Here is a 20,721-nt window from a genome sequence, read left to right on the forward strand (position 1 = left end):
TAGCCTACTTGAAACGTCAGTGTAGTAAGTAGAGGCCTATAATATCAGCATTTTGTGAAAAATATACAGACGTATCAATTGGATTTCATTCTGATTACTTAAATGCTAAAATTATTTAAAAAAAAAATTGCCATTCACTGGAGATCAAGAAAACTTCTAGTTCTGTAATGGAATTTTTTTTGGTCCAAGTTCGCACAACCACCTGCCTGTTTTCCATGAGTCAGCTGAAAAGTTTCCTCTCCTCACTCTCTTCGCACAAACGGCCGATTTCCGTTTCCTCAACTGAGCAAGTACAGCAGTAGATGGATTGAAGATGGCGGCGGCCGAATCTGATCGTGAAGTACCGTCTGCTCTCTGTCCAAAATTCGTCAATTTTTCTGCCAAGGATACAGCTTCGGTAGGCGACAGTTCGTTTAATTTGATGTTCTTTATGCATTTTAACTTGTCTGAAAGAAAGGGTTGCTTAGAGTCTACCAGTGACATACATTTTTATGCTGTCATGTTTTTCTCCGTCTCGACTTGTTTTTCAGCGATGCGATGCCCCCCAGCTAGCTAGCACAGCTCACAGAAAAGGCTAACTGCAAACCCGTCAACATCTGACAATGTTTGCCTTTTGAATTTAGACATTTATGGAACAAATTATGGGGGGTGATACACTTTTATATTTGGTATGTTGTTAGACTAGCAAGGCTAGATTACCGTGTCAACGTTTTCAATATTGAAAGCTAGCTAACTGCTAGATACATTTTCTGTTCTGACTAAAATAGCATACGGTTGCTACAGTACAGTAGCTAGCTCTAGTGTAAAACAACCCAACTGCCCTGGCTGTACACTACCATCAACCTCCTTTTTTGCCCACCACCTCAGAAAGAGCCATTAACGATGCTATATTAACAGCGTCTCGACCATTTATAAAGTGTTATTAGTGATTTTATGTATGAAAAAACACCTGTCAACTGCTGAAGTGAGTTGAGTGTCATAGCTAACATTTGCAACAAAAAAAAAATGCAGGCATGGCCAGCCAGTTTGTGATAGATACGTTATCCCAAATGAAAAATAAAATATATTTGTGGTATTAAACATATTTTACAAAAACAATTACTAATGTTAAGTCCATGGAGGCAACTTGTTCGGCAAGTAACCTGTTGGAAACGGCACTGTTTTTGTAAAAGTACCTGCAAAAGAGTAATAATGTTGTTATTCCTTTAACAGCATTTGTTGTCTTAGTTCACCACAGGAATAGAAGTAGCCTAAATGTACACGTCAATTGTCAGTGGTGAGAATGTTTTAGTGGGTCACTAAACTTCGACTACTCCAGTATTAGCCTATTTCTTCTGCAACCTGTGGCAGGCTTTAAAGTTACCTTACGAAATGTTGATTGCCTTACTGCTTTTTAGTTCACTGTCTGACCCGTTTGTAGAATATGACCAAGTAGGCTGATTATGTAAATATGTTCCTTTTAAATGAAAGCTGTGACATAAGTCAATTAATGTGTAGCCTACAATTCTGTCTCAACAAGTGGTCTCCGTAAACTCCATATTCCATTTCATGTGCCCATGGACATTGAATAACACGGACAAACAATACTTAAACAATGATCTGGGATTATTTTTACCCTGACAATGAGATGTCATAGAGCTATCATTAATTCAAAGGAAACTAGTTGATTCACAGACATATGAAGACAGGCATCACATCATTCCTAGCAGAAGCTTAGTGCTTTTTTTTGTACTAACTTATATTGTAAAAACTACTGACTAATGACCTGCCACAAACTCCAAAATGTCACTTTCCTAACTAAGTAAAATGGCTGGCCAAGTTCTTCTCTTATAGCATCTGTGTTCTGCTACATTTCTAATTTCGATATGACTCTGAAATATGCTATTGTTTTAGCCCAAAGGCGCACTGTCACAGCACAGTGCTAGAGGGGTTTGGTTTAAACTGAACTGCCTTTTAATAATAGTAATAGGGTTCATCATTGTTTTGTAGCACCTTGGGTCATAGCCTGAGGCTATATACATGGCACTGGTTGAGGTAAATCATTATGGTGCAGAGTGCTGGCTGGCTGGTGGCACCGCACCATGTCTGGCTCTGAAGCGCAGTAGTAATTTGACACCAGTGCAGTGCCGTGCACTCACTGAGAGCTGCATCGAAGGTGTGTGTTTTCGTGTTTGAGAGTGTGAGCACAGGAGCATGCTGTTAATGAGGCCTTCTCACCAGTGTGACAGGATCCTCCTCAGCCACGAGAGATCCCCCCCCACAGAATTTCTCATCCAGCAGTTTGTTTATGCAGCATGTTACCGCTGTTCCTTAGGTTGTGAGGCTGATCCTAGCCCCTGCCTCCTCTGGGTTTACAGGCCTCTGTAGCCAGGCCTGTGACAGTGACAGACATGCAGCAAGTCCCCAGGCTCTCTTCACATTGTCAGCCTATGTTAATCAGCTAGAGCTCAATGAGCTTCATAAGAGAATGACAGCTTATACACCATTTAGGTTATCCCTAACCTATCAACTATTGATATGTTAAGGGTTTGATTATAAATAAAAGCTGTGTAGGATATGGATCTAACATACATTGGTTTTTATGTTGTTATGATTATTATTATAGGTGTACTTGATAAATTAATCAAATAAAACATGAAGTGGAAAATTGGTTTTGTATTAAGTTATCTTCGGGTCATTCTGACCCATCAGTCATTGTGACCCACCATCGTATTGCGACAAATTTACCGCATACAAAACAAAGTGAAGCATTTTCTTTTAACCGTTGGGCTGTCTCAGACCCCCCACATTGCAAAGGTTAAAAGAAAATTATTTTCATTAGTTTTTGTATTGGGTAAACACAACGATGGTTCGTTATGAACCTTTGGGTCATGTGACCCGAAGGCTGCACAAGGGTTAAGCCGCAAGCCTAATTCATTTTCTCATTGAATAACAAAGGGTAGCCCCTGGCAACCCACCTTGCTCATGCCTGTTTTCCCTCTACCTCCAGAAATGGCTCCAAGTGTCAGACCTGCCCAAGGAGGTATACCAGCACATGGCCCTCTATGTGCCCCAAATCTACTGCCTGGGCCCAAATCTGAACCCCCAGAGAGAGGACCTGCGGGCCCAGCTGCTCCTGCAGGCTCCCTTGGAGTGGTACCTGTGTGGGGAGGACCCCTCCACAGGCCTGGCCAAGCTGCAGCAGAGCAACCAGCCCTCACAGCTCTGCGGACACGTCTTCAAAGTGGGCGAGCCCACCTACTCATGCAGGTAAGCAGGCAGTATGCTGACACATGACTCCCAGTGTAGGGATGGTCTTATAATCGACTACCAAGCTATGTCCAGTGAATATCAGAATCCCTAGCATGAATCCCTAGCATATACACTAGAGCTAGACACTAGAGCTAAAATTGTCAAGATAGTCACTTCCTAACCCAGATGTTTAGGTTTATTACAAACAGCAGAACTTTTAAGAATGCACACAGGTACAATTTCTAACTTAGTAGCCCGGTGAACTGGGTCACGTTGTTAAGTCCTAGAGGCAACATTAAGCCCTGACGGGTAAAAGTGTCTGGAGCTTGAGCACTAGTTAGGGTCACTTCCTGCTCTCACTTGATCAGCTTGACATCACTGACCTGGAAACCCCACTAGTTGGTCCTTGCACACACCTTGATGTAATACGATTCAGTTGCTATCAGTGCAATATATTTAGGATATTAACTGCACATGTTATGATTTTTTGTTGTTTTAGTTTTTTTTACACAGGGCAGGATAACCTTGTGTGTATTTCCTGAAACATGATCAAACTGTTTCCACGGGAGTCCGTTTTCTGTGGCCGTGCTCTCACTGAGCTCTTTGTCTCTGCAGGGAGTGTGCCGCTGACCCCACATGTGTGCTGTGTATGCAGTGCTTCCTGGGCAGTGTGCACAAAGAACACCGCTACAGGGTAAGCACAGTAGCCCCACACTTTGGGAGAATTTCCCAGCATTTGTCTTCCATAAACTGGTGTGTCTTCGGAGGCAGAGCGACTCGGTCCAGTTGTACTGAGCAGTGATGAGCGGTGCTATTGTGTGAGAGGGGGTCACCCAGTGTCTGGACTCCCAGAGGCTTCTGCTCTGAATCCAGGCTGGGGATCAGGGCTAATCCCATTTGGGGCTGGCTGACTTGGCTGCTCTGCTGACATGCAGAAGCCAGTGAGCAGTCCTGTCTGTCCAGGATTCAGTCCCCCTCTGGGCTAAGGCTCTCCAGGGGCTCATGGACACACACACACAAACACACACATGAGCCCTACGTGTGTGTGTGTGTGAACATTCTCAACAATTAGAATCGTCTGGTTCAGAGCACTCAATTTTGTGTCGTCTGGTCTCGAGAGGCCGTCATCGAGGATTGGGTTGGTAGTGGCAGTCCCATTTGTGTTGGGGTTTGATGTGTGTGTGTGTGTGTGTGTGTGTCAAAGTAGCTTCTAATTTCAGATATTTCAAAATCAACACACTGTTCATTCCAGAGGACTAGATTTGAGTGCGTACATCTGTAACGGAAGCGGGTGCTCTTGGAGTGTGTGTGTGTGTGTGTGTGTGTGTCCGTGCTACCTCATCCCTCACCACTTGTCCTCCTTCTCCCTTCAGATGACCACCTCTGGGGGAGGGGGCTTCTGCGACTGTGGAGACACGGAGGCCTGGAAGAAGGGCCCTTACTGTCACAAACACGAGCCCAACATCAGCGACGCCTCTCAGGAGGTCCGAGCCCCACACACACACACCGTGTCACACACACACCGTGTCACACACACACCGTGTCACACACACACCGTGTCACACACACACCGTGTCACACACACACACCTGTCACACACACACCTGTCACACACACACACCGTGTCACACACACACCGTGTCACACACACACCGTGTCACACACACACCTGTCACACACACACCGTGTCACACACACATCGTGTCACACACACTAGTCCTTCACTGCTCCTTCCACGCCAGTCGCCGTCACACAACCTGCACTTCACCCAGAGAGCTGTGCAACAGTACGAGGGACATTATTATTATTATTATATGTAACGGGGACATTATTAAGACAACATGGGATGCAGTATTGTATCTGACACGGCCTCACTCTTGACTTGACATCCTGTACATATGGTTACCACACAATAAGCACGACACGCAGCAGCCAGTCATGTTAAATAGCGTTCCTACCTGGAGCAGCTGACCCGTGTCCAAGGCCCCTGACCCTGTGGCTGTGTGTGATTCAGGACCCGCTGGCCCACATGTCCGCCGACATGATCGCCCGCTGCTACAACGTCTTCTCCATCATCCTGAAGTACGCCGTGGACATGCTCACCTGGGACAAGGAGGACGAGCTGCCCGAGGGCCTGGAGCCTCCGTACGTACACACACACACACACAAGCCAATTCACTTACACGCACGCGCGTGGATTCCCACTTTGGATCCTTGGCTCCCTAAGCAAGCCCCCCAGGCCCATTCGATGCGTGTCTTTCCCCCCCCCAGAGATCGAGGTGACACCTACTACTGCATGCTCTTCAACGATGAGGTGCACACGTACGAGCAGGTCATCTACACCCTGCAGAAGGCGGTCAACTGCACCCAGAAAGAGGCCGTCAGTTTCGCCACCACGGTGGACAGGGACGTGAGTGACCTTCGATTCGTTTTTTCCCCCTATAGGCTTTGGTTCTCAGTACCGGAACACACCGATATACTGTGCCAAGGCGATAAACCTGACTCCTGTATCACCTGATCTACAGGGACGTAAATCAGTGCGCTATGGGGACTTCCAATACTGCGAGCAGGCCAAGTCAGTCATAGTGGTAAGAGCTCCTCTTCTGACAAACCTTATTTGACTCTAATGAGCTCTGGGAGGGGTAATATGCGGTCGTCTTGATGAACGGTCTGTGTCTGTGTGCGTGTGGGCGCAGAGGAACACCAGTCGTCAGTCCAAGCCTCTGCGGGTGCAGGTCATGCACTCCTCAGTGGTGGCTCACCAGTGCTTCGCTCTCAAGGCCCTGGCCTGGCTGGGACACGTCATAGGATACTCAGGTCAGACTCCCATCCAGCCAGGAAGTCCATCTGACATCTGGATCAGCCACTGCTCTCTGCAAGACACCTGCTGGCTTGTGTATAGTAAATGTGTGTGTGTGTGTGTGTGTGTGTGCAGATGCCCTGCGGAGGATCTTGTGCCAGGTGGGTCTGCAGAGAGGGCTGGAGGGGGAGAACTCGTCGCTCGTGGACACCCTCATGCTCTGTGACTCCAAGATGTGGAAAGGTGAGGAGAAGGAGGGCCGGGGAATCCCAGAAGTCAACACTTAACACATTTGCATGCCAAATTAGTTTCATTTCAAAGTGAATACGGTTCCCAATAGGATTGCATCTATGTATTTAACAGTATTCAAATGGAACGAGCCCGAATGTTTTCCTGAGCCCATACAGCTGTAAAAACGTCCGATATGAACCCCCCTCCCCTCCCCGTTCTGAATTCCACTCATGCCTCCCTTCCAGGAGCCAGGAATGTCTACCACCAGCTCTTCATGAGCAGCCTTCTCATGGACCTCAAATACAAGAAGCTGTTTGCCATCCAGTTTGCAAAAGTAAGACCTCCCTTCCTCCTCTGCTCTCTGTCCCGGGAGCCTGGGTTCCCTGTGAAGGGCTAGCCGGCCCTCTCACAGCGGTGCGAACAGCCACACATTCTCCCACCAGAGCAGGACTGGAGGTGCTAATGTCAACCCTCTTATCCAGCCGGGCCCCCTAATGAGGAACCAAACTTGTTGACGTTACTTGCGCTGGGGGGCAGCAGGACGCCACAGCTGCCCACTCCTGGATGGCAGCTCTACTCTGTGTACTGGTTTCTGTGTGTGTGGTGCATATTCGGTATTGTTGGTTTAAGTCTGTGTTGAACTGCTGACTGATCTGACCGGTTTGATTAAACCAGCTGATGTGGTTTAAGTGCACACTACGCACACAGGCACATAGCCGTGAACACACCCACACTTAAGTATTTGGGCTGGCGAGGGCAGCACAGTCTCCCAGGCTTAGCTGAGAGACAGACATCTGGTCTGCTCTCAACCTGACCGCTGCCTGGCCACACCCATAGACTCTGCCACGCACACAAACACACATTTGACTAAAACACTTACCTGAGCCAAACAACCATAGAGAAAATATATATAGACTGTCCTGATCACTGGACAATGATGCATTATAGCTGGGCTCCATTCCAGAAGATCAGCTCTATGTTCAAATTTTGACAAATGTTTATTGAAACTCATGATGATAAATTAATATGTGTGTATGTATGTGTGTGTGTGTTCAGTAGTCCACAGGGGTTTTCTGTGGTCCTGTGTCTATGCTCTTAAGAGCGGGGGGGTCTGAGGTCAAAGGGCTTCCACAAGGGGAAGTAGGATGAAGTTGGCCCTAGGCACTGATCCAAAATCAGGGTGGGGGGAGGGGGTTGTGTAAAGGGCGGCCCACGGCCTTTGACCTGGAGGTGAATCTCCCTCCTCCCCCTTGTTGTCGTTTAGAATTACCGGCGCCTCCAGACAGATTTTATGGAGGATGACCACGAGCGTGTAGTGTCAGTGACCTCTCTGTCAGTTCAGCTCTTCACCGTCCCCACCATGGTGAGTAACCCCCCCCCCCCTCCGCCCGTATACACCTCCCACACACACACCTCTCTTCTTCTTTTGTCTCCTCCTTCCCCCCCCTCCCCCCCCACCCGCCACCGGTAGAATTATGAGCGCTTGCAGAGCGACTATGTGAAAGATGACCACGACAGGGAGTTCTCGGTCACTGACCTCTCCGTGCAAATGTTCACTGTGCCCTCCCTGGTGAGTATGGGCTGGCGGGGGGGAGGGGGGGGGGGGGGGGCACTGGGAAATGCATGCTGAGAAAACACCTGGATTTGAGTGCAGAGAGTAAGTCATGTCTCTCCTCCGAGAGAAAGCGGTCATGACGAGGGGACCATGTCCTGAGAGTAATGCCATCATGACCGGTTCAGAGGGGTCTTCCTGTTGTGAGAACTGCTTGATCTTCACCGCTGATGAAAAAAATACATGTAAAAAAACACAAAAGCTGCATGAGGGCCGTTCTCTCAACCATCCATCCATTTCCTTTTACGTTGTAAACGTATTGTAGATAATGAATACATTTGTGTGGTAGATTGCAGTCAAACGTCTGTGAAGTGTCTGTAGTTTTACCTGTCGTGTCATGTCATCAGATGGTGTGCTGTGAGTGTATTTAGATAATACAAACACAAACAAACATCTACACAAGTAGGAATTTACCTATATCAGATTAAGGCAGGTAGATTTGACTACATGGGTGATCGGATATCTGCCAGCTGAGCATCAATACATTCCTTATGGGGAGGACTCTGCACCAGAGCGCGCATCAGAGCGTGCACCAGAGTGCCCACCATCTCCCCCTGACGTCCAGTCTCTTACCCTGCAGGCGCGCATGCTGATCACCGAGGAGGACCTGATGACCACCATCATCAGGACGTTCGTGGACCACCTGCGCCACCGAGACCTGCAGGGCCGCTTCCAGTTCGAGCGCTACACGGCCCAGCAGGCATTCAAATTCAGGCGCGTCCAGAGCCTCATCGGAGACCTCAAGTAAGATCCCAGGGCAGAGAGTCCTGAGGACCAGGGCAGGGAGTCCTGAGGACCAGGGCAGACAGTCCTGAGGACCAGGGCAGACAGTCCTGAGGGCCAGGGCAGAGAGTCCTGAGGGCCAGGGCAGAGAGTCCTGAGGGCCAGGGCAGAGTCCTGAGGGCCAGGGCAGAGAGTCCTGAGGACCAGGGCAGGCAGTCCTGAGGGCCAGGGCAGAGAGTCCTGAGGACCAGGGCAGGCAGTCCTGAGCAGGGTAGAGAGGCTGGCCTAGTGCACACACTGTGTGACAGACCTCGCGCCTCAGTACCAGAGTTAATGAAGGCGTTCTGGAATGTGAGGAGGGAGTGTGAATGTGTGACAGCTCATGTGAGCTTGTTATTGTCAAGGTTGTTGTTTTTGTCATTAGCACTGTGTTGACAGATGAGCGTGTTTAGTCAGAGAGTGTGAAGTAGAGTCAAAACGTGTGTGTGTGTCCAGATACGTCCTGATCAGTCGGCCTAATGAGTGGAGCGACCAGCTCAGGGAGAAGTTCCTGGAGGGCCTGGACACCTTCCTGGAGCTGCTCAAGTGCATGCAGGTACACCACCCCCTCCCCACCCCTCCACCTCCCATCTCTGGCATGGGGTCATGCTGCTTCTGCTGTGCCGGGGGGCTGATGGTGTGTGTGTGTGTGTGTGTGTCAGGGCATGGACCCTGTGGTGAGGCAGGTGGGCCAGCACATAGAGATGGAGCCAGAGTGGGAGGCGGCTTTCACCCTGCAGATGAAGCTCACCCACATCATCTCCATGATGCAGGAGTGGTGCGCCACAGACGTGAGTCCCACTCAGACACCCCCTCAGACACGCTTAGTACTCCCTTTCTCACACACACACACACAAATCCAGTCTCCTCATCTTCCTCCTTCTCCAGACACACACACATCCTTTTGTCTGCCTCCGTCACGCACACATCCATCTCACCTGTGTCGTTCCTGCCGCTTGTGTGTGTTCGTCTGCCGGTTCCCCCCCCCCCCCCAGGAGCGTGTGCTGATTGACGCCTATAAAATGTGCCTGGCAGCCCTCACCCACTGCCACAGCGGCTTTACAGACGGGGAGCAGCCCATCACACTGAGCATGTCGGGCCACTCGGTCGACACCATCCGCTACTGCGTCTCCCAGGAGAAAGTCAGCATCCACCTCCCAGTGTCCCGCATCCTGGCCGGTAGGACCCCCCCCCCTCTTACACAGTACCTTCCACCGACGACCACAACGTGGACGACTCCCACTTTGAATGCACGTTGTATCTAATGGGTCACAGAAGCTTGAGGTCTCTCCTGGTTTGTTGTTTTTCAGGTCTCCATGTTCTCCTCAGTAAATCGGAGGTGGCCTACAGATTCCCCGAGCTGTTGCCCCTGGTGAGCGCCACTCCGTATCCCGACAACGTTCTCTCCTCGGCCCGTGTGTTCCCTCTGTTCTAATGTGTTCTCCCCCCCCCCCCCTCCTCAGAGTGAACTGAGCCCCCCCATGCTGATAGAACACCCCCTCCGCTGCCTGGTCCTCTGTGCCCAAGTGCACGCTGGGATGTGGAGGAGAAACGGCTTCTCGTTGGTCAACCAGGTGAGACCCAGTGCCGCCATTCCCAACTGCCTCCCAGCCAACATCCTCACACTCCATGTGCTAGCATGGTGTTAGCTAGCTGATTTTGTACGTGTAGAATACCCCCCTCTCTAACAGTCGTGTCTCTCTCTGTGGGCAGATCTACTACTACCACAACGTGAAGTGCAGAGTGGAGATGTTCGACAAGGACCTCACCATGCTGCAGGTACGACCCAGACAGCGAGCCTAGCGTCCCCCTCTGTGCCGGCTGTGTTGTGGAGAGCCCTAGAGCCTAGCGTCCCCCTCTGTGCCGGCTGTGTTGTGGAGAGCCCTAGAGCCTAGCGTCCCCCTCTGTGCCGGCTGTGTTGTGGAGAGCCCTAGAGCCTAGCGTCCCCCTCTGTGCCGGCTGTGTTGTGGAGAGCCCTAGAGCCTAGCGTCCCCCTCTGTGCCGGCTGTGTTGTGGAGAGCCCTAGAGCCTAGCGTCCCCCTCTGTGCCGGCTGTGTTGTGGAGAGCCCTAGAGCCTAGCGTCCCCCTCTGTGCCGGCTGTGTTGTGGAGAGCCCTAGAGCCTAGCGTCCCCCTCTGTGCCGGCTGTGTTGTGGAGAGCCCTAGAGCCTAGCGTCCCCCTCTGTGCCGGCTGTGTTGTGGAGAGCCCCTCCTCACTATGTTTGTACCCTGCCGTCTCCTCCCCAGGCTGGGGCCTCCATGATGGACCCCAACCACTTCCTGATGATCGTGCTGAGCCGCTTCGAGCTCTACCACATCTTCAGCTCGGCCGAGTGCAGGAAGAGATACAACCGAGAGAACGCCAACAAGGTCCGCTCTCACTGCTACGTGTGTGTGTGTGTGTGTGTGTGTGTGTGTGTGTGTGTGTGTGTGTGCGTGCTCGGTACTGTCCGACATGTATGCCTCTGGTCCAGCTGAACTGAGTGTGTGTGTGTGTCCTAGGATGTGATCCAGCAGAACAACACACTCATAGAGGAGATGCTGCACCTCATCATGATGGTTGTGGGTGAGTGAGGCCCGGTTCTGTACCAGCCTATGGTCCAAGATGGCGGCCGTGGTGGTGGCGCTGGTGGTGAGGGCGTGGGCTGACCCAGAGCCGTGTTCCCTCTGTGACAGGGGAGCGCTTCGTGGCCGGCATCGGCCAGGTGGAGTCATGTGACGAGATCAAGAGGGAGATCATCCACCAGTTGTGCATCAGACCCATGGCCCACAGTGAACTGGTCAAAGCCCTCCCGGAGAACGTGAGTCTCTCTCTTTCTGTCCTCTCCTTCTGTCCCGTTGTCTTTCTCCTCCCTCTCTCTCTCTCTTCCCTCCCTCCTCTCTGTGTTACCACACCCGGTCAGGCTGTCCAACTGAATATTTCACATCCCATATCTGGGAAAACAGATTGTTGCCAAACAATGTTTAACCAGTGACATAAGCTGTTGTGGCATCTGGCTTCACCTCCCTTGTTTCCCATAATGCACAAACCATCTGGACCTCTGGGTGGAGGACACTTCCTGCTCCCATTGGATGGATGCTCTCCATCTGTGGCACCAGACTGACACCTAGTGGGCGGCTGTGGCACCACAGGCCCACACTCCCATTTAGAAACTAACTCGTTCCTTCTCTCTGTCGTCCCCCTCTCCTAGGAGAACAAGGAAACCGGCATGGAGAGAGTGATTGACTCGGTGGCTTCGTTCAAGTAAGTGCCCCCTCTCGCTGTCCGTAGCCCCTTGACCCTTCATGACCAGCGGGGCGTGTCATGTGTTCACCATGGCGACGTGTGCTGTGCCCGCCCACAGGAAGCCCGGCGTGACGGGCAGGGGACTCTACGAGCTCCGGCCGGAGTGCGCCAAGCAGTTCAACCTGTACTTCTACCACTACTCCCGCGCCGACCAGTCTAAGGTACGCTGAGGGTGGGGATGTGAGGACAGGGTGGGGGATGTGAGGACAGGGTGGGGATGTGAGGACAGGGTGGGGATGTGAGGACAGGGTGGGGATGTGAGGACAGGGTGGGGATGTGAGGACAGGGTGGGGGGTGTGAGGACAGGGTGGGGATGTGAGGACAGGGTGGGGGGTGTGAGGACAGGGTGGGGATGTGAGGACAGGGTGGGGATGTGAGGACAGGGTGGGGGGTGTGAGGACAGGGTGGGGATGTGAGGACAGGGTGGGGGGGTGAGGACAGGGTGGGGATGTGAGGACAGGGTGGGGGGTGTGAGGACAGGGTGGGGGGTGTGAGGACAGGGTGGGGGGTGTGAGGACAGGGTGGGGATGTGAGGACAGGGTGGGGGGTGTGAGGACAGGGTGGGGATGTGAGGACAGGGTGGGGATGTGAGGACAGGGTGGGGGGTGTGAGGACAGGGTGGGGATGTGAGGACAGGGTGGGGATGTGAGGACAGGGTGGGGGGTGTGAGGACAGGGTGGGGATGTGAGGACAGGGTGGGGGTGTGAGGACAGGGTGGGGATGTGAGGCCAGGGTGGGGGTGTGAGGACAGGGTGGGGATGTGAGGACAGGGTGGGGATGTGAGGACAGGGTGGGGGGTGTGAGGACAGGGTGGGGATGTGAGGACAGGGTGGGGGGTGTGAGGACAGGGTGGGGGGTGTGAGGACAGGGTGGGGGGGTGTGAGGACAGGGTGGGGATTTGAGGACAGGGTGGGGGTGTGAGGCCAGGGTGGGGGTGTGCTAAACACGCTGTGTTCTCTGTCACAGGCAGAGGAAGCTCAGAGGAAGCTGAAGAGACAGAATGGAGAGGATACGGGTAAGAGCCACGCCTCACCACTGGTCCCTTTCCATCTGGATCGGTTGTTTGTTTCACCTGCCATCCCTGTATCATCATCACTGTCTGGACTTGTGTGTGTGTGTTGCAGCCCTGCCTCCTCCGGTGCTGCCTCCCTTCTGCCCGCTGCTGGCCAGCCTGGTGAACGTGCTGCAGTGTGACGTGCTGCTGAGCATGCTGGGAGCCGTGCTGCAGTGGGCCGTGGAGCCCAGCGGGGGGCACTGGTCCGAGTCCATGCTGCAGAGGGTGAGGGGCCCGCTGGACGCTCTGTGTGTGTGTGTGTGTGTGTGTGTGTGTGTGTGACAGTAGGCACAGCTAACTGTGTCCCCTGCCCACCAGGTGCTCCACCTGATCGGCATGGCCCTGCTGGAGGAGCAGCAGCAGCTGGAGAACAGCAGCGAAGACCACGACGTCACCTTCCACTTCACCCTGAAGATCTCCCGTGAGTCCTCTCGTCTTCACACTCGCCTTCCTCTCCCTTCAAACTCTTCTCCACGTGTCGTTCTCTTACTGGCAGCCCCGTTGTCTGTGTGTGTGTGTGTATAACTGGTGCTCCGCCCCTCCTCCTCTGCCCCAGGCCCAGGGGAAGCCCCCAGTAACACGGCCAGTATCCTGGCCCTGCTAGAGACCCTCCAGAACGCCCCCCACTTGGAGGTCCACAAAGACATGATCCGCTGGATCCTGAAGGTGAGCACCCCCCTCCATCTACCCATAACGGGCTCACACTGGGCTTTCTGTACATGTAGTGACCACTGGGTGGCAGCACAGGACCTTTTTATCACGCTCTGCTCGTGACCAAAATACTAGGCGCCGAAGATGCTGTTTTGAGGTGTTTTCTAGTCCTAACGCATCTAGAATATTCCGTCCCCCTGAACAGACGGTGGCCGTTATCAAGACGATGAGGGAGAGGACCGTGGCTGCGCCGGTCACAACCAGCGGGGAACGTTCACAGGAGGAGGTGATACACACACACACTCACACACACACACGCATCACAACCGTGATTTGAACGCGTGTCCAAGGCGTCATTGTGTTACCGCTCCCCTCCCAGCTGGTCCCGGACAAAGACAAGGCGGAGCGCAAGAGGAAGGCAGAGCTGGCCCGCCTGCGCCGGGAGAAGATCATGGCCCAGATGTCTGAGATGCAGAGACACTTCATCGACGAGAACAAGGAGCTGTTCCAGCAGAGCCTGGAGGAGCTGGAGGCCTCCAGCTCCACATCCATGGAGCACAGGTACTCTGGAGTACACACACACACACTACCAGACAAGCCAGCTCTCACACACACATTATCCTACTCACCACACCGCTAGAAGCAGGCCGTCACAGAGCAGCGTTGAACAGCAAGGTACCCCCCAGTGTCTGACCCGTGCCCTGCCCCCCCCCCCCCCCCCCCCCCTCCAGCCCCACCACGCCGGACGCGGCGCTGCTGTGCGTGGGCCCGCGGCGCTCCCGGCCCCTGGAGAAGCGGCAGGTGGTCACCTGCATCCTGTGCCAGGAGGAGCAGGAGATCCGAGCGGACGGCAAGGCCATGGTGCTGGCCGCCTTCGTCCAGCGCTCCACCGTCATGTCCAAGAACCGCAAGAGGCCGCCGCACGACCCCGGTGAGACGCGGGGGGTGGGTTCGGTCTGGCCTGGCGTTGGCCCGCCCTTCTTTTGACACGCTGAGCGTAAATGTTGTAGCCAGGTGTGTGCGTGCGGAGCTTTCAGTGTGCCGAGCGGGTCAGGTGGTCCCCGTAGCTTCTCTGCCTGCTGGGATGGTACCATCCAGGGTAGGTCTGTTCCGTCTGACCCCCGGGCCTCTTGTGTTCCCCCCCCTCCCCAGACCGCTACGACCCCCTCTTCATGCACCCGGACCTGTCGTTTGGCACCCACACGGGCAGCTGTGGCCACATCATGCACTCTCACTGCTGGCAGAGGTGAGTCAGACCCCCCACCAACCACACCACTGACCCCCCCCCCCTACATGGTTCCCTGTGCAGCGACTCAGCGTGGAGCTGTAACCCGTGTGTGTGTGTGTGTGTGTGCGCAGGTACTTTGAGGCGGTGCAGGCCAAGGAGCAGCGCCGGCAGCAGCGGCTGCGAGTGCACACCAGCTACGATGTGGAGAACGGCGAGTTCCTGTGTCCGCTGTGCGAGTGCCTCAGCAACACGGTCATCCCCCTGCTGCCCCGCCGCGCCAAGACCTCCAGCAGGTGCTGCTCGGGGCGCGGGCGTGGAGCTCGCGCGCACACACACACACACACACACAATGTAGCTCACACTATATAGCTCGCACACGTTGCACTGCAAACGCTATGCTACAAAGACCCACACGCCCACGCACCTGGGTACTGTGCGTCCTCCATCCACGCTAGACACGAAAACACTCAAGCCCGCCGCCGCCGCCACCGCACGCCCCAGCCTGAGGGGTGTCCAGTGTGTTGACCTGTGGACCCCCTCCTCTCTCCTCCCTCAGCTTTGAGCAGCCTGGTCTGGAGCTGTGGATGAAGAGCACCGGTCAGCAGGTCAGAGCCCTGCACTCGGCCCACAGGAAACTCAACCCAACCAGTGAGTACGCAGCCACACCTGGGGACCAATGACCTGACCGACCCTGCAATTAGATTTCAGTTTCTTTTATATGGTATATCAAAACGAGTGAGTGCGTGCAGTAAATATCAAATAAATCAAATGAATCAGGACGATGTAACGTAGATAGGATGTGTGCAGCACCATTACAAGTACACAGCCCTTTAGCCAGTAGTACAAAAGGCTATTTGGATTTAATGTAGGATATCATCCAACATTTGTGTGTGTGTGTAGGCACTGAGGAGATGGAGGAGACCAAACCAGAGGACGAGAGCCCTCCGCCCGACGGATTCGCCGTGGACCACACTCCCACGTAAGTGACCCACCACGCCCCCCTCCGGCGACACGCCCGCCCTCCGACCTCACCACCAGCCTGTGGGTCCTCACCACCACCTCTCCCCCCAGGAACCCCTACTCCAGCACCATCAAGGAGATGCTGACCACGTTCGGCACGGCGACCTACAAAGTTGGCCTGAAGGTGCACCCCAACGAGCAGGACGCCCGCGTGCCCATCGTGTGCTGGGGCAGCTGTGCCTACACCATCCAGTCTATAGGTCAGTGCCCTCACCCTCTCCGCCGCCGCGGTCACGCCCGCCCTTCTCCCACGCCGCCGTGGGGCTCTGTGCCGTGAGCAGGCTTCTCACGGCTCCTTGTTCCCCTTACAGAGAGGCTGTTGGTGGACGAGGACAAGCCTCTGTTTGGAAGTTTACCTTGCAGACAGGTGGGGTCTCTTTACATGTTATGCACTTCACGCGGCGCTAATGCGAATGAAGCCAGTTGAGGTTTTCGGTGAGAGGCTTATGTGTGTGTGTGTGTGTGTGTGTGTGGGTGTGCAGGATGACTGTCTGAGTTCTCTGGCCAGGTTTGGCTCGGCGTGTTGGATAGCGACGAGTCTACCGACCGTACAGGCCCACTTTATCAGACTGCTAGCAGGTAACACTCCACTGGAGACTAGCTACTAGGCTACTGCTAACCACCCCATGATCTGTGTTCTCACTCTACCTAGTTGTTAGAATCCCCTGCTACACTGACTGTGTGTGTGTGTGTGTGCAGCGCTGGTTCCAGACCCTCAGGAGAAGGCTCCATGTATCCTGGACATAGACATGTTCCACCTGCTGGTGAGGGAGAACACCTTCAGCGGCAGCCAAAGCAAACACATATGATGCCATAACCAATCAGAATACAATCTGGTCTCCTGTTGGCTCCTTCTCTCACCTCTCTCCTCCTCCCTCCTCTCCGGTCCAGGTGAGCCTGGTGCTGTCCTACCAGGCGGTGCACTGCCAGGACTCGTCAGGGCTGAGCATGGACGCAGCCCAGCTCCACTTCCTCCACCTGGTCACGGTGGGCCACCTGGTCCAGATCCTCCTCACCTCAGGCCCAGGTTTGACCCTCCACCCTGGCTGCTAGAGCAGAGTAGTGGCCCTCCACCCTGGCTGCTAGAGCAGAGTAGTGGCCCTCCACCCTGGCTGCTAGAGCAGAGTAGTGGCCCTCCACCCTGGCTGCTAGAGCAGAGTAGTGGCCCTCCACCCTGGCTGCTAGAGCAGAGTAGTGGCCCTCCACCCTGGCTGCTAGAGCAGAGTTGTGGCCCTCCACTCTGGCTGCTAGAGCAGAGTAGTGGCCCTCCACCTTAGCTTGTCCTCTTCTGGAGCTCATGACTTCATGCTTGGAGGAGATGACCCTCCAGGATCCCCCGAGCGGGATGGGGGAACGTCAGGTGGGATGTTGGGTGTCTGAACTCTTGTGTGACTCCCCAGTGGAGGCGGCCATGGACCAGGAGAGTGGAGGAGCGGAGAGGGAGGAAGAGGAGGCCATCTGCCGGCTCTACAACACAATCAGAACACACCTGGGGAGGTCAGTCTACACACACACACACACACACACACACGGGTCCCAATCCTGTGTGCCATGCTGCCCTACGATGTGTCATTGTAACAGTCATCTGTGTGTGTGTGTGTGTGTGGGGGGGACAGTTCTCTACCTGAGCTGACCTCAGGGTGGCACCTGTGGCGCTGTGTAAAGGCTGGCATCCTGCCCTACCTGAGAGCAGCTGCCCTCTTCTTCCACCACCTCAACGGAGCCCCCACCCCGCCTGAGCTGCACGGTAGGACTCACACACACTCACGCACACCCACGCTCCCAGTCGGTTATGGACAGAAGTGGATCCTTCCAGATGCTGACGTAGCTGTGCTGTTTCAGGGTTAGGGTCCGGGCAGTGGGAGGTGCTGTGTGGGTACCTCAACCTGCCAACCAACCTGTTGCAGCTCTACTGCAGTTACCAGGAGCTGCTGGAGCCTCTGCTCAAGGGGTGAGACACACACACACACACACATCATCCTCCCCCCCACACACACACACACATTTATTCTTGCCTCTTCCCAACGGTTGACCTCCTGCTGGTGTTCCTCCTGTCCTCCAGGTGGTGCTCTCACCCAGACATGAGGCAGACTCTCCAGGGAGGCGGCTCTCTCGTCAGGTCAGTGCTGCACGAGTATAAGCACTATAGATATATACAAACACTAGATGTCTCGTCCACGTTGCCGGACAACGGAGTCGAACGTCCGCACGTGGCGGCCATCTTGCTACAGTCAACTCGCTCACCCATAACATTGTGTTGATGCTACATGTACTTTTTAAATGACCATAACTTTCTCAATTTTCAACCGATTTTGAAACGGTTTGGTTTGTTATCAACGGCAGAGATGTCGGTATGCCACTGCATACTTATGAATGTTATGGGTGAGCGAGTTGACTGTAGCAAGATGGCCGCCACGTTCGGACGTTCTAGACTCCTCCGTAAGACATCTAGTGTTTATATACATCTATGATAAGCACTGCCTGCTGGAGTGGAGTGATTAGGTCCAGATTATTGAAGACTGAACAGACTGTTAGTTGTTAAAGTCCTTTGTGTGTGCGTGTGCAGTTTTCCCAGAGAATCGAATCGCCTCATAGACCTTCCAGATGACTACAGCGCCCTCATAAACCAAGCCTCCAGCTTTACGTGAGCGTCCTAAAGTCCACCTCCTCACCGTCACAGAAGACGGGCCGAACACGCCCATCAGAGCCCAGCTTCTCCACAGACGACCTCCTGACACGCTGTCCCCCCTCTCTCTCTCTCTCTCTCTCTCTCTGACGCCCAGGTGCCCCAAGTCCGGGGGGGACAAGTCTCGTGCGCCCACCCTCTGCCTGGTGTGTGGCACCATGCTGTGTTCCCAGAGCTACTGCTGCCAGACGGAGCTGGAGGGGGACGACGTGGGAGCCTGCACCGCGCACACCTTCGTCTGCGGGGCCGGCCTGGGCCTCTTCCTCAGGTACTGAGTGGAGGAGAGCGTGGGCGGGGTGGGTGGGCTTTCTTTGGTTTGTTGATTGACCCGGGTGCAGTGCATGTTGGGGGGCGAACACGAGCACAGTCAGGGCCCCCCGAACCTCTAATCCCGACCTCTCGAGATGATGCCTTTCGATCGGCCGACATGCTTTCCTGCTCCTGTTGTGTAGGGTGAGGGAGAGCCAGGTTCTCTTCCTGGCTGGGAAAACAAAGGGCTGCTTCTACGCTCCGCCATACCTGGACGACTATGGGGAGACGGACCAGGGCCTCCGGTGAGACGCACGCTTTATTTGGGTTCTATCCATCCTCCAGCGCTAACCTGTGTGTAGGTTATGAATCTGCTGTCGTCATCTCATCATGATGGGCCTAGCTGGAAAAGGGTCACTCATGCATTGTTTAAGCCCTTAATGTGTGTGTGTGTGTGTGTGTGTGTGTGTGTTCAGGCGGGGGAACCCCCTGCATCTGTGCCGGGAGCGCTACCGCAAGATCCAGAAGCTGTGGCGGCAGCACAGCGTCACAGAGGAGATCGGCCACGCCCAGGAGGCCAACCAGACCCTGGTGGGCATCGACTGGCAGCACCTGTGATGTCAGCCTCCGCACCAGAGGTCACGCGCGTCTCCAGAGCTCAGGCACGCCGGCGGGGGGGGGGTGGGGGGGGGGGGGGTGGTGGTGTCTGCACATGGGGGAGAGCAGTTGTCGTGGCAACATTGCTTCACCTCTCTCCTGCCTCCTCTCCCTTCCTCTGTCCTTCAAGTCAGAGTGGAAGAATGCATGTAGGTTTTTCTTTTTCATTTTGCCTATATCTTTGGGAAAGAATGTGCTCTTTTCTTTGTAATTTAAGAATTTAAAGGAGAATATATATGTATATGTGTGTTTTATATAAATATATATATATACACACATATACATAAAGCATATAGCAACATTGCAGCATCGGGTCACCACGGATCGCTGGGTGGGACACAGTCACTTAACAATGACTTCTAGTAATGCTTTTTTCATTCTGCCCATCAAAAATGTGATTAAATTATTTCTGAGGTAGATGGCTGAAGAATTGGATTATTTACGTTGGGATTTGCTTTGCTACTAAACGCTTTGTGTTTGTTCTGAGCGAGCACAAATGTAACCCCTCGCATGGCAGGCAGTGAGTCATCAGGATCGCAGGCCGTTCCATTTCAAGTGGAAGTCCAAATCCTGTTCCACCAGTCGAAAGGAGAAATCCCCCTTGTAAATGAATGTAGGTTTCGGTGATTAACCTGATATTTGGATTTTCTGCTTTTATTGAAATGGGAATTTTTTTCTGTGTCGGTGGCCCTGCTGAGATGTAAACAGACTTCTGTCTGATAGTACACCACAGTACTCACAGAGCCTCCTCCTCAAAATGGACTTCCAAAAACACAGCACTCAAACAATCCAAGCCAGCGCTGGGAGAGCACAGACACGTGTGGCTGTGTTTGCGTGTTCAACTCCTGCGTGCCTGTGCGTCTAAGTGTGGGAATCGTAACGGGTGTGTGTCGGAACGTGGTAGTGTTGCTTTAAGTTTTGTACGTTTGCGTGTCTTGAATGTATTCAGACTAATCTTGTCCGTTTTTCCTTTTTGTAACACTATTTAAGTGATCCCTTAACTTACAGACGAGCCTTTTATTTGCAAGGCTATCCTCCCATGTTTGGTAAATGTGTGTGTGGTTGGTTGGAGAGCCATGTGATGTAGTTTACTTTATATCTGACGTTGATGTTGTGTTTTGATGGGGTGCGTTTGTTTTTGGCAATTCTTTTTGTATTGACACTTTTTTTGGAAGTTGTGCAGAAGCCTTTTTTTTCTGTACCAGAACTGAGAGATTTCTCCCTTTACCCCTACTCTCTTTTTATATGAACTGTGA

General features: G+C 53.5%; 1 protein-coding gene across 3 annotated transcripts; it reads left to right on the plus strand.

Annotated features, from left to right (window-relative positions):
• Positions 1-307: 307 nt before the first annotated feature.
• On the plus strand, positions 308-19,484 carry ubr2 (ubiquitin protein ligase E3 component n-recognin 2). 3 transcript variants are annotated; one of them, XM_067235669.1, is made up of 47 exons: positions 308-397; positions 2,990-3,249; positions 3,847-3,925; positions 4,605-4,715; positions 5,246-5,376; positions 5,503-5,641; positions 5,757-5,819; positions 5,928-6,048; positions 6,167-6,274; positions 6,508-6,596; positions 7,527-7,625; positions 8,455-8,618; positions 9,093-9,192; positions 9,299-9,427; positions 9,632-9,815; positions 9,947-10,008; positions 10,100-10,210; positions 10,350-10,415; positions 10,882-11,004; positions 11,137-11,200; positions 11,311-11,435; positions 11,826-11,878; positions 11,979-12,081; positions 12,887-12,935; positions 13,045-13,199; positions 13,293-13,395; positions 13,531-13,640; positions 13,831-13,911; positions 14,005-14,186; positions 14,357-14,556; positions 14,778-14,871; positions 14,985-15,146; positions 15,410-15,501; positions 15,754-15,832; positions 15,925-16,073; positions 16,185-16,240; positions 16,356-16,452; positions 16,573-16,637; positions 16,765-16,900; positions 17,274-17,370; positions 17,490-17,620; positions 17,716-17,824; positions 17,936-17,992; positions 18,440-18,517; positions 18,657-18,827; positions 19,012-19,113; positions 19,285-19,484. In XM_067235669.1, exons 1-47 carry the CDS (start codon positions 314-316, stop codon positions 19,424-19,426), a joined length of 5,265 nt encoding a protein of 1,754 aa, XP_067091770.1. In that variant the 5' UTR covers positions 308-313; the 3' UTR covers positions 19,427-19,484. The 3 variants fall into 3 exon arrangements, with proteins under 3 accessions (XP_067091770.1, XP_067091771.1, XP_067091772.1); XM_067235670.1 differs by lacking the exon at positions 7,527-7,625 and adding an exon at positions 7,734-7,832; XM_067235671.1 differs by lacking the exon at positions 7,527-7,625.
• Positions 19,485-20,721: the final 1,237 nt, after the last annotated feature.

The sequence above is a fragment of the Osmerus mordax genome, chromosome 5 (assembly GCF_038355195.1).
Source record: "Osmerus mordax isolate fOsmMor3 chromosome 5, fOsmMor3.pri, whole genome shotgun sequence".
Lineage (NCBI taxonomy): Eukaryota > Metazoa > Chordata > Actinopteri > Osmeriformes > Osmeridae > Osmerus > Osmerus mordax.